The sequence below is a fragment of the Pleuronectes platessa genome, chromosome 10 (genome assembly GCF_947347685.1).
Source record: "Pleuronectes platessa chromosome 10, fPlePla1.1, whole genome shotgun sequence".
Lineage (NCBI taxonomy): Eukaryota > Metazoa > Chordata > Actinopteri > Pleuronectiformes > Pleuronectidae > Pleuronectes > Pleuronectes platessa.
In genome coordinates, this window is record NC_070635.1 from 25,576,464 (window position 1) to 25,590,368 (window position 13,905).

The 13,905-nt window shown below is 44.5% G+C and overlaps 1 protein-coding gene across 1 annotated transcript in view; it reads left to right on the forward strand.

Annotated features, from left to right (window-relative positions):
• The window catches only part of zfpm2a (zinc finger protein, FOG family member 2a), a 122,716-nt gene that overhangs the window by 105,051 nt on the left and 3,760 nt on the right, over positions 1-13,905 (forward strand). Inside the window, exons 6-7 of the mRNA XM_053432048.1 lie at positions 12,798-13,004; positions 13,649-13,876. Coding sequence (XP_053288023.1) covers positions 12,798-13,004; positions 13,649-13,876 — 435 coding nt within the window. The remainder of the gene's footprint in view (positions 1-12,797; positions 13,005-13,648; positions 13,877-13,905) is intronic.

Below are 13,905 nucleotides of genomic sequence, written 5' to 3' on the forward strand. Positions count from 1 at the left end.
TTAAGTGTCTTTTGTTTATTAGGAACACTCAGCTAGAACTAATGCAGTGTAATACAGCAGCCCTGCAATAAATCCTCCCTTCATGGAGCCTATTCAGTTGTGGTGCATTATACAAAGAGGTGTCTGTTGTTTAGCCTGACCTCATGATTGAATAAAAGGTGCACCAGGCAACACACTACATCATCTCAAACGACATCATCCAAAATGATCATACAGTTAATTCAACAAAAAGTGAAAACTTTAACCTCCATGAAATGACAACTGATTGTAGCGCTGTAAGAAAAAAGTAGACTAATTGGTCAGTTGAATTTTTTTATTTAACAATCTTTTAAATTGTATATAGCATTCGTACATTGGGTTTTGCAATTGTTGGAATGGGTCCTCAGGAAAAGCAAAGTCCATCCTTTAGGCTTTCGTTATAAAAATAAAAATGCACTCATGTCTGCTCTCATGCAGGAAAAAAAAGTCGCAGTCAGAAACAAGAAAAAGTGTGTACTTTCAAGTCTTTCATTAAACTTTTGAAGCTGTGGAGTTAATCCTTGCTGTACACGAACAAAAACTCAGCATTCAACAATTTAAAAAAGCTGAGGGAGAGAGGGAGAGAAGGGAAGAGAGAGATGGAGAGAGAGAGAGGGAGAGGTGGGGGGGGGCTGGTCTGATCGCTACATATTCATATTCCTATGCAGGCGTTATCACTTAAAAGGCTTTCTAATTACAACAACAAGACAAAAACTCCTTGGATTCCTTCCAGACCCGCTAAATGATAAAATAAGCTTGCACTCTCTCTCCTTCTTAATCTCTGCAAAGCACCTTGGAGCCTCATCTCCCAAATACAGGGGAATGAATGTGAAAATGCCATTTAGAGATGCAGGTGTGACATTTGATAAGAAACTTCTGGATTAAATATGTTCTGCTAATGAGGAACCCAGCTACCCCATCAGGGCAAACTATTGGTGGGATTGTGTGCGCGCTGATAACATTCCACACGCAAACATCCAAATTCATTATTAATAAACAGCCGCAGTCTCTCTATCACACAGAAAGTCTGGATCCTTCAGTGGAGAGACAGGGATGTTGCGTCTCATTAGGAGAGGCTGAGGAAAAGAAGGGGGAGGTACAGGCAGTGTATGTGGCAGGGTATGGGTATCAACTGTTTTCATATTTAGCTGTTTGGGGCTTTTTTGGGAAAGGGGGGGAGAGGCAATTTCAAAGGCTATGTTAATGGTGCATTGAATGTTGGAACAAAGGGGTTGAAAGTTCCAGGGGATCTGGCAGTGAGTGTAATTCTCTGGCTATAGCTAATACGGAAAAGAGGGATAGCAGGCTAAGCCATTGGTGCAGTAGGCTGGGAAGTCCCTGGCCCCAGCTTGACATTTATAACGATTTGGAGAAGATTAAAGCCGTATTACTGCTGTAGTCCATAATGTGGCTCTGTAATGAGGTGTGAGTGCATTACCGTCCTGTGGAAGTTAGCCGCTGTTTCAGACCTTTAAAGGAAAGACACACACAGAGTGAGCGAGAGAGGGAGAGCGAGGGACACTTGACTGTATAGTGGTCATCTCCAGTGAAAGATTTGTGAGAGAGAGAGGAGTCCAGAGGGCTGCCAGAGGAAGCTGAGGCTGCCACTGTTGAAGACTTGTCAGTCTAAACCAGCTTAGTTCAGCCAGCCAGCAAAGTGTCTCAGACTGACAGGCGGCACTTTGTTATTCGGAGCAGTAACTGGAGGTCCATGTCTGTCGCCTCGAAATATTTTACATTCAAATAGAAATTAGAAATGGAATGTGTTATTTCAGGCACAAAATATGGCATTGCACTTTTTTAAAGGTGAACACAAACTCAAAAATAACAGCTTCGGGAATTCTGCCAGAGCTCTGTTTGACTATTATTATTTTGGCTAGGTTGCTTTTTGTCTTTCCTTTTTTTTTTTTACAGTGCACAGTAAAAACGACAGTGGTGCCAATTCTAAAGCCAGCCGTGGAAATGAATATTCTAAAAGGTGTTAAAAAATGCATGCGTTATCTGCAAAAATAAAAACACAGGTAATTCTGCGTTAGCGTGTGCAAATGGAGGTTGCAGGTGTCGTCAGTCCATTTAAGCGCTCTTTATGATGCTAATTAGTTGTTAGCGTAATTTTCCAGCCGCCGCCATCAACCGTGAGAAGTTCAGAGACCTGCTGTTAACGCAGAGTCAATGCCATGGCACCATTTCAAGAGCTCCCAAACAGGACGGCCAGTGATAACGAACAGGTGATGGGGCCTGATGCCTATGGCAGCAGGATATTGCAAAGACAATTGAATTCGTAGGGAGAAATGAATCTTCTGGACAGCATATCAAATGTTAAAACAACACACATTGCATGCAATTTGCTTATGCAGGAGAGTGATAAAGTGTGCTTATTTAAAAGATAAACAAAGGGGGGATCTACTGCAGTAAATTGTGCACGTGTGTTTATTCCCTATGAGTAACGCCAGAGGTTTATAGTCCCAGACACAAGCAGCCGTACTTTATGGCTCCTCTGTTTGTGTGATAGCAGTATTTATGATAGTGGAATTTATGTTGTACTGTATTCACACTGTCTGTGTGCTGCTTGTGGTCTGTATTTAAATGTCCTTAAGTAGATTTGCTGTTTGTCTTGTGTTTGAGTCTTTGAATACTGTCAGCATTAGCGAGAGGTCAGATTAATTTATCCCCACCATACTTCTCACAGGAATCCGGCCTCCCAAGGTTAAATTCAACATTCCAAGTTCTTGTCGAGGAATGAAAGCCATTGGAATAGAGGGGAGTTTCATCTCGTCAGCCCCTGCCACAGCTAATCTTAACCCCTCGCAATAACATTTCCACTCCGCTTCCTCCGACTCCAGACATATTTGCTCTCCCTTGCTGCTTGTGTCCTGTTAAGATTTAAACAGCAAACATAAAATGCAGAAGATAACCTGTGAGGGAAAAAAAAAGCTTTGGAGAGACTTGACTCCGAACATTATTTTAAAGACCAGATCTGAGAGCTCCGGCGCAGCAGTCGGGAGCGATTATCTGCTGTGATCCCTCTCCGATGCGCCAAAGTCATTCATCTGCCGATCCTCCGCCCCCCGCGCGCACACACAGCCCTATGCAAAGACAGACCCCTAATCATGTCGACACCGTGTGTCAGTGCCGTGGATGAGCAAGGCCTAGAGATGAGAACAGCTCTGTAAACATGGGCAGGCAGCAGGGAGCTTCCCTCTCCCCCTCCATGCTGCTCGGAATAAGCAAACGGGAAGATTTAGGGATTTTGCCGGGGCCCAACTTTGTAGTATCGGCTCAGGGTCTTTTTCGACGTTTTCCGGGGTGCTGCCTATGGGATATTGTTCTTAGCTTATGAAGTACCGCCTGCCCCTTTATAAGCTGTGTGTCTTTTGTCAATAGTATTACAATTTATGAGCGGAATCTCCTTTTTCTTCCCATTCTGTGCTCCGTTGGATTTAACTCTTCGGTATCGGCTCCAGCCCACATATTGTATGTATATTCTGTCATTGACCTTTGCTGTTGACCTCTAACATTCAGATAAACCAGCAGAATCTTTATGAGGAACTCCTATTATATTGCTGCAGCCATTTTTCATTTGACCTCTATATTCATAGAAGTCAACTTTTTTCCCCGAGCTCTGTTGATTATGAACTATCATGACAGAACAGTAAATCTACTTTGCATCATCTGTGGGCATTCCATAAACAGGCCAATACAATTGGCTGTATCAAACGGGATGTATATTAACAACAGTCAACTGTGCTCATTCCCCTGTCAGGATTCTATTATGGAGCATGCTCCCGCCCCTTGTTTTGATACAGCAGTAATTTAAAGACCGATCTTAATTGACTTATTTTTTCCGCATGTCTGTCGGAGCTTGTGCATGCGCTGCAATAAGAGTCTTGTTTCTTTATTGGGCCACACACAATGTACTGAGTTCAATTTTACCATTCATAATGAATGCAGCCTCGCCATTCAAATGCAGCCATAAGCACACAGCAGATAAGAATTTAATTAAATGTAGATTAAAACCAAACAGGAAAACACACTGGCTGATAATTTTTTATCACGTCCCCTGGTCATATTTTTTTCCCCTCATACTTTCGACTTGTTCTTCCTTGGGCTACATCTTTTCAGCTTGCCAAAAGTGGCACAACACCTCACACATCTCACCGTGGCGCCGTGAGATTGTGTAAAAATGCAAAAACGAGGGGCGGTCACACGATTAATCAGAATCCTCGTGTCTGGGGAGGTGGAGGCTGGCGGAGGATTGAGGGAGGGGGCGGACGGGGTGCGCAAGGGTGCAAGGATGAAATTAGTTGCTTCATCCCAAATTTGCATCATATTCCAAAGGACAATCCCAGCACTGTAGGCAAGGGGAACACATATCTCGCTCTCTGCAGGAACAATTAAATATTTTTCTACAATGCAGAATAAATGTCACCTTCAGTATCAAATTGTCCATACTTGCTAAACATGATGTTACAGCGAGTGCCTTGAAAGCACGCCCGAGCAAACCAGTATTTTAGATGTGGACCTCAGCCTCAGCTACAACTGTAACACACATCTTTCAGGAGCTGCTCACTTCAGGATCTAATAATGCGTTGAACTCCACAGGGGTTGCAAGTGAGCTCCAGACCAGTGCTGTCTCGTCTGGGATTTCCCACTTTTGGAACATCACACCCAGCTGCTCAGCTATATATTTAAAAAACATATAGTGAAAAAAAATACATGCACTAACTTCTTGACTCCTCCCTCTGTCACGTATTTTGAATTCAAGAAAAACTGACAGAAACTCCTTCTGAATTACCAGAATGCAGCCATGGTGTTAATGCATAAGTTTCTTTTTTTTAAAGAAATACATTAATTTCCACCATCTGGTGTACTTATCATGTAGCATGTTCCACTTGAATCCAGCTTTTCTAACACTTTCAGACAGCTGTTGGCTTAGACAGTTATTTGAATGACTTGAAAGATAAATTCTGCTCTTTCAATGACAGTTTTTTTTTAATCATAGGTTATGCTTGCACCTTCTGCATACACACACACACACACACACACACACAAACACATGGTTTCTCTCAGATGTGCTCAGGATGGAAAAACACAACAAATTCATATTTTTTTTAATGCAAAAGCATGAATGCTGTGTTATCACAAAGGTTAGAAGAGTGGTCTTAGAGTCAGTGCAGCGGGGAAAGTGCCATCCCCGCCACCTCCACAGCGGCCGACACTGTAGTGCCACTGCCTGCCTAGCTGGCTGTTCCCGTGCCCGCCTGCCCACCACGCTGCTGCTGCAGCGCAGTTCCACTCTATTACCCTCACGCAGGCGACTGGCCTTTTCTGTGGGGAAAAGAGCAATTTCCTGTCGCAGTCTGTTTGATCAAGTGCTAAACCCTTGTGATCAATAGAGAGACAGATGTCGGCTCCAGATGGCCGCGTGGTGATACCTGGGGCAGCGCTAGGGGCTTGCCAGGACGACAGAATGGCAATGAGCAAGGGCAGCGGCTGTGCACCCGATGCACCAGCCACCGAGACACAATGTGACAAACGCAATTAGGCCTTTTAGCTGCAGATTATTTATTTCTCGTGCAAACCGACAGAAAATTTAATTAGCCCATACTTAAAGCAATATGTAGAATTACAGGGGTGCAGAGACAGAGGGCATGCTGTGATGTTGCACAGGTGATTGGTGAGTTAATGTGTGTGTGTGTGTGTGTGTGTGTGTGTGTGTGTGTGTGTGTGTGTGTGTGTGTGTGTGTGTGTGTGTGTGTTTGTGTGTGTGTGTGTGTCAGAGAGTATGTGTATGTATATTTTATTTCCGTGTATTGCTGTGCTGTGAATACCAAACGTGCATGACCATAAATAAGGGGTAGAAAACACTTTGCAAATTAAAAAAATTAATGTTTTAAGGCACAAATCACAAGTATTCATAGAGAGAAACACATAACTTAATAATTTCCATTCCTCCTGACGAGATCAATAATGTTGAATTCCAAAATGGATGACAGGTGCGTCTCACTGGCTCTCTGTCCTTGTGGAAAAGAAAGACATATAACTGCCAGCACCAGAAGGCCAGAATGGACCTTTCCAAAGAGGAGAGACAGAGGAGGAGAGAGGCTCCCATTTTTTAAACGGCAAGCATTTGCATTAGGGCTGGCATCCACCATACACCCCCACATTCACGCACGCACACACTGGCCAGCCAGCCCATGTGGTGCAGGGCTGGAGCCATGTTGGAGGAACCACTGAGGCGCGTGGCGATGGCGCACTGCTCTCCAAGGAAAACCGAGCTCGCTGCCGTTGGCCCTCCGCCGTTCACCTGCTCCCACCGAGGCATGATGGGTAGGGGGACATGGGCCATGGGGCCGCAGCTGGAGGGGAGGGAGGGGTAGGGTCTGCTGCGGTGCTCAACACAGCGGAGTCCTGTCACGAGGGGTCTCCTGGCCCCATTAGCAGGGCTTGGTCAGAATGGGCCCCAAACCAGCCTGCCGCCGCAGCGGGGGCCGCAGTAAACACATGTCGACTGGCCACAACCAGGACACAGGCAGCACAACCCGCAGAGAAGGAGAGCTAATAGAGAGCTCAATGGGACAAACCTGTCCAAATAAAGAATAAAGCAGAGCAGAGCGGAGAGGAGAGGAGCCAGTCAGAGCTTTCCTTTAATAGTCTACTCCACTTTACTGTGCACAGGGAGGAGCGGACTCTGTGTGGCAGCTAATGAGGGAGAACAGCTTTGTACTGTCGGAATTTGTAGCTGGTATTGTCTCAGACTGACAGCTCAGAACTCATGTGTGTTACCTGCAACATAGAAAGTGCATAATGAGAGAATAAGAGTCAGTTACTGTTTGTGGGAGAACATTGGATTTGTTTGGGCAGAAGGAAAATGTCAAAAAGAAAAATCTCTGATATTTCTTAAAATTCTCAATAAAATATTTGGTGTGTTTATTACACCACCTTTAATTGAATACATTTCATTAGAATATAGATTGCATTTGAAGGTGAAATCGAAATAGTCAAGTTCTATTGCTGCACTTCAACAGAGCAGAAACAGCTGGTAATTCACATTTCAATTTTTTTTTCACCTCCCTGAAAATCATTACAACACTATTACCAGGCAAACATCCCCCTGCCAGTGTCATTCTCACTGTATTGAAAAACAAATCTCCAGAGACTGAGAGCGGAAACATCTTTTAATTTCAAAGTGACACGTTTAATTTTTACCCAGTATAACATTTGCTGAATCACATCATTGTCATGTTTTTTTTCTTTTTTTCTTCAAACATTTCATAAATGTGTGTGTGAATGACATTGTTCCGTGTGCTGTGTTGCTTTAATGTCTTTGTTGCCTGTGAATGTATATCGTAGAGCGAGCGGCGTGTGTGTGAGGCTCCCCTGGGAGGACTTTTTAATTTGTGGATTCTGACCCGCCTGCCATTTGCTCAAGGCCATCCATGAGCTCTCGGAACTGGCTATATCTGCAAAAACACTTGACGCTAAAATTAGTCCGGACACTAGTGCTAAAGGAGAGAAACCGGGGGGGGGGGGGGGGGCTTTGGGGGTGTCAGGCGAGACAAGGCGAGTCAGGGCTGTGTAAACACATATTTACAGAAAATGATTTAATATCCTGTTAATCAGTTTTCCCTGTAAACAATTCAGAAAAAAATCAGACATAGTATAAAGGAAACGTGTTAACAACTGACAAAAGCATCCCAGCTTTCCTGATTACTGTCACTACAGGAAAGCAGCATCAGCAGACAAAAGATTGTTAATCATTCAAATGTAAAATCCCTTCCGTCCCGAACATTGAAGCGTACACAACATGATTTCCAGGTAAAGATGGAGGGAAACGAAGGTTAGACGAGGGCCTTTTGATCCAAACACATTTCTCTTGAGAGTAAGATCTCGAACACCTACCTGCGAGGACGTATGTGCAGACTGGCGTCTATGCTCCTCGGCCATGTCTGAGATGTCTCTGCATCATCACAGCAAAAACACATCCACTGGCCGCAGCTTGAGCATGAGAAGAGTGCCTCCTAGTGGCTGGGAGAGAAGGAGGAGGCCGTGCGAAGAGGAGAGTCGAGAGGGGATAGAGGAGAGAGTCAATCTTTGTCACAGCCTTGGTGAAATAATAGTAGAGTCAGCTAATTCTAGTTTAGTGTACCGTCAATAAGAGTAAGCTTGTTTGACCCTGTGAGTGATGATCCCGCTTGTGTCTAACTCAGCGTTTTCCTTTCTGCTGCTCGCTTGCTCCAGCTCGGGATAGTGAAGGCGGGCTTGACAGCCATGAGTCATAATAATGTGTTCAACTCTGATGATCCAGAAACCTTCCAAATATTTACCAGTATTCATGAGGAGGATTTGTTTAGTGTTTGTCGCCGCCACCGTCTGCTGTCAGGTGCAGATACAGATATTATTCATCCGCGATTTGTGATTAATATTTTCACAAGATCCAGGGGAGGTTGACCGGGAAGTTGTTTTGTGTGCCTTGTTGTCATCTACTCCTCCTGTGATACAGCTTTGTTAAAAGTAAATAAAGAAATAAATATGCGCTGGTTAACAAGATGCAGCTGCTTGATATTCGTGGGTGTGAGGAGCTCGCTCCTGTTTGACCACGAGGAGTCGGAGCTGATTTGAAGACAAGACGAGGAGAGCTATTTAATAACAAGCCTCTCCTCTGGCTTCCGGCACCACTGGCCTCACTTCACAATTAAGACCAGCGGTTAGAGCCGAGCCAATCAACGGGGACGGCAACTTTAAATGGCAAAGGAAGAAAGGAATTTTCCGCATCAGCCTCTTATTTCTCAAAGTGCACCGCGATGCTCTATAATACACAGCCCCACGATGCATTGAGATATTGCCAATGGGCCTGTGTGAGTTTCCACGCCAACCCCTATTCAACCCCTCCTAGAATATGTGGCTATGGTGCAGTGGGACTGTACTTCAGTGCTGTAATGGCCTCTGCAACGGTTATGTGTTTGTACAGATGGGAGAGGCAAGTGCTGATGTGCTTAACTACGCATTTTACAGCGTAACTATTAAAGAGTTGTGCTGTTTACACACCACCATTTGAATACCTGTCTTCAGGCCAGTTTAATTATCCGGGCCCTTCTGTTATTTCTGCTGCTTTGTTGTCTCTCAGCTTTTGCACGAGGCATGAGAGATTTGTTTGCGGCTTCATTAAGATATGGTGCTGGTGGTGGTTTGCAGGGAGCAAAAAAAAACATATTCCTGCTCAAGTATCTCATACTCTATTCTCCCAGCCTCCCCCATAAATACACAGATACTGTACACACCCATTTTCTTATAAAGTCATTTAAAGTGAGCAAATTAAAAAAATGCCCTGTGATGCCTGGCCTTTGAAATCTCTCGGGGCTTTAGGCAAAAGGGGAGGGGACACACGCCCCGAGTCCCAGCAATTCATCCTGAGAGGTTTGATTAGTTTATAAGTACTTATGCAGAGGAGGGGGGGGGTGTTTGCATTGTAATTTTGTTTCATGAATTCCTTCATATGTTCATCTTCAACTGCATGTTCAAATAAAGCATTAATCAAAAGGAAGAGAGGGAAGAGGGCATTCCGCCAGCAGAGCCACAGTCTCCGGGTCTCAATGAGCGGGTGGATATGGTTTTGAGAGACTGGAGGAAGCAGTGGTTTTTAATTATCTGGACTACGTACAGGATGCCGTTTTTGATTGTTTTAATGAGGCAGCTGGCCTATTGTCTCCCCTTAATTCCTCCATTGTTTTTAGAATATGTCATAGTTCTTTATTCTTTTATCAGGTGCTCTGCAGGAGGATTTAGACAATAGCCTTCATTCCAACTGCATTGGCCAGTGCACAAAGGCGGCTCACTGCAGACAGTTAGCAGGCAAACAAGTGCAAATCACAAGCTCCACTTTTTCCCCGGCCTTTTCCTCAGTTTTCTCGACTTACAGTTTTGGTTTTTAGCTGTTACTCGTGACCCCCCCCCCCCCCCCCCCCCCCCCCAGCAACACCATTCCTCATTTATGCAGGTCATGCCTCTGTCAGAGGTGGATCACCGGTGTCTCCGTGACTTAAATCACCTGTCATGAAAAAAAGGCTGTCAGGGGGAAACAGCCGTGACAAATCTTTCCAGAGAGCTCCTTCATGGAATATTGTTTCTGTCTGTTGCCCACCTGATGCCCCTGTGCGCTTACTTCTCTCTGCCTTGCATTTTAAACGCATGTCTCCGGACACAGATGTACTGAGGGTTGGGGTAATATAGGTGTCTAGTTGTTGCTATTTATTTGTGTGCAAATGTGCTGAATCCAAAATCACTTCTTTTTGTAAATTTCAGTTTTAGATTCTTGATCGACATCTGAAACGTGATCAAATTGATTGTTTCAGTGAAGAGTTTCAAACGAAATACATATACTACTTCGAACTGGTGAAAGAAAAAAATTTAACAAATCAGAAAGAGCAGCGACTTTGAATTCCGATGACAATAATAAAGTGTAGTTTAAACCAGGTTCCTGCAGCCAGAGCACATGCTACTCTGTCTTGGTTGAGTGACTGCAACAAGCAGAGTGCTGCCTCAGTGTTTTGTGTGGCTCAGTAAAACTGGGACATGCAGTCCTAAAACTCACTTCCAGCATTCTCACAGACAACAGATGGATCTGTAGCATTCTTGGCTGAAGGGCTGCAATCTGAGTGCATATTCTGCTGTCAAAATGCAGTAAAACATTTTCATCAGGCTCCACATAATCTGCTTCATTTCAGATGCGGAGCGCATACAGTATCTTTGATTTGGATTGATCCAAAAAACACTGATTTGTATCTCAGCGTCAGAGCCCACTTCATCATTCTCTTTGTAAGCTGAGCGTGTCTGAACTAAGAGATCCATACAGAGGAGAGAAACTTTTGTGGCTATGACTGCGATATATTCCCTGCCATTGTCAGTGGCAGTTTGTATCTACCTTGATGGTAACTTGGGCAGACAGTGGAGGGGAGTTTTGTTATTTTAATTAGGAGATAAAAATTCAAAGGGCCTCTCCAGGCAGTGTGTGGTATGACAGAATCAAAACGATGAAGTGGAGCGGCCTGAAGTGTGTGTCTCGTCACAGCAGATTGGCCGACAGATAGGCACTGCTCTTTAAAGTGGCGCTGACATGCACACTCTCGGGCAGGCGCGCGCACACACACACACACACACACACACACACACACACACACAGACACACACACACACACACACACACACACACACACACACACACACACACACACACACACAGACACACACACACACACACACACACACACACACACATTCAAGGAGAGGAAGCAAGTGCAGTTGAAAGATAGCATATTTTAATACTATTTCACTCCTTCGACACGTTCAAACCGGTCTAATTTTTAGTGCGTCTCCAGCAGATAGGAAGAGCTAGAAAGGTTTTAATCAAACATGTGATGTGAAATCTGAAACACTTTATTTTGAATTAAATAATGGTTAACTCATATTAGAAATGTAACAATGATTAATACATAATACATGTCATGGTGGCGTAAAGACATTGCGACACTGTTTCCACTGCACCTTGGTTTTCCATTTCCAATGAATCCACAGAAAAGTGAATTGTTTTCTTACAGAGCTTCACATGAGCACCTCCACTGCGTCTGCAGGGCGCATTTTAATCCCGGTGATTCATAGGTATTGTGTAAACATGAGTAATCGGTGTTCCACATGTGCAGGGCGCTTTCTCGCCTCATCCCCGAGTCCCCGCACCTCTCCTGAGGACTCTCTTTATTCCACATCAGCCAGGGCTCAAATCACATGTCCCCTCTCAGCCTGACGCTCCGTCAGTATGTTTGCACATCTTTGAAAGCTAACAGTGTGCTTTAATTAATTGTCCAGCTTTCCTCAGAAACAATGTCCTAATTCTGCCATTTAGCGGGAGTGTATCATAGTTTGTTGTTATCTCCCCAGCCAGATTTCTGTAAATAGTCATATTAAAAAACTTTAATCTCTTCAATGGAAAATGAAGTGTAGCTGAAAAGCCTGTCATGTGCTGAGATAAATATTATCTAAGCTAAAACCGTCACTCTCTCCTTCTACCCCCCTTCCCTCCTCCTGCCCCCTCCCCCTTTCTCTGACTTAATGAATATGTTCAGAAGATTTCACAGGAATGCTTAATCCCAAAACACAACAATCTAATAATATGGAGGACCTATCTCAGTGTTCTAGCCGACAACAGCACTGTAGGCTACAGTTTACCCTGGCTGAGGTTGGCTTTGCCTTTAGATATGAACGTCAGTAGCCCCAAAAAGACATTCTATTGGCAGCATAAAGAAAGAAATGACCTTTTAGAGGTTCACCCAAAACACAGAAACACATTGTGCAACCAACAGATGTCACTCTGAGAAGCCTTCTTTGGAACTACACAAAAAATCGTCCAAATTAATCTATTGATTATTTAGAGGAATGTGGGCACGGATCATGGAAAGAAGCGCAAACACATTTCCATTCACCTTCATTGTATCAGAGTGGAGAAATACACTAAGTGATAAAATAACACAAATTTTACATGTAAAAAGGTGCTAGTAAGTCTTCTTTATTAAACTCCTCTGGCAATGCAGTATGTAGCATGTAGCATCTCAGTTTTGGATCAATATTTTTTTTCACTTAATGTCTAGCCCAGGACTGCATAGTGTAATGCAACACACCATTTGTGTGCACCATTGAGTCGCATACAAATGACTTGCAGCATTAGGACTACAGCTTTCTCCTCTCTTGAGCAACCTTTTAAATGTCTTTATTATCTCTGTTTCATCCAGGCGGCCAACTGTGGTGCACCACTACCAAGAACATGATGGAGGGCGAGGAGCTAGTGGCGTTTGCAGTGGACTTTGACTCACGTCTGCAAGCAGTGAACCACATGTCTCTGAGTGAGGGCATGTATCCAGCCAGGCTACTGGACAGCATCCAGCTCCTGCCACAGCAGGCTGCAATGGCCTCCATCCTGCCCACTGCCATCGTCAATAGTAAGTGTCCTCACACAAACACACACAAACAGACAAACACACGCCAACACACAGGAGCTGGATGGAGACATATCTTTGTTCAGACATGCACAAGAGCACACACATGTTCTTGTCCTTTCTCCCTCTTTCTCACACACACACAACCACGCACACACATTAGTCCACAGCCTGCACTCAGTCACCTGCTTAACAAGGAACGTCGTCTCCGCCGGGCGTAGATTAACCCAGATGAGTCTCCGCACTGGAGATAAGAGCCATCGACCTTCAAGTTTTGGGTTCACATAAACACACTGAGGCTCAAACTAACGTGTTAATTGCAAAATAGATGCCTCATGCAAATAATGTGTTTGTTTACTTAGCGAGGGCTATCTGGGTTCAGCTCGACAGGGAGGCTTCTGTAAGCAGATGGTCCAGTGTTCTTGTTTGCCCTTGAGAAAGGGCACCAACCCAGTGGTAGCAGCAGCGATATGCAGCAGCTGAGGATTTGGTGGGAAAGCCTTTTAACACAGGCTTTGAGAGTCAGGGCTGTAGAAGTAGAGAAGAGGAGCATGTGTGTATCAATGTGGGCAAACTCTTTTTATACTTGTGTATGAATGTGAAATGACTTTTGGTATCCTGACATGTTTCTTTCCATCTCTCTCCAGAGGACATCTTCCCCTGTAAGGCATGTGGAATCTGGTTTCGGAGCGAGCGGAACCTGCAGGCCCACCTCATGTACTATTGCAGTGGGCGACAGAGGGAGCCAGAGACAGTAGTGGAGGAGAACGACACCGGACCCCATCAGACACCCAGTATCTGCCCCTTCCCACAATGCACCAAGAGCTTCTCTGGAGCAAGAGCCCTGGAAATGCACTTGAGCACCTCACACAGCGGTGAGTGACAATATCATGTATTTAAGACT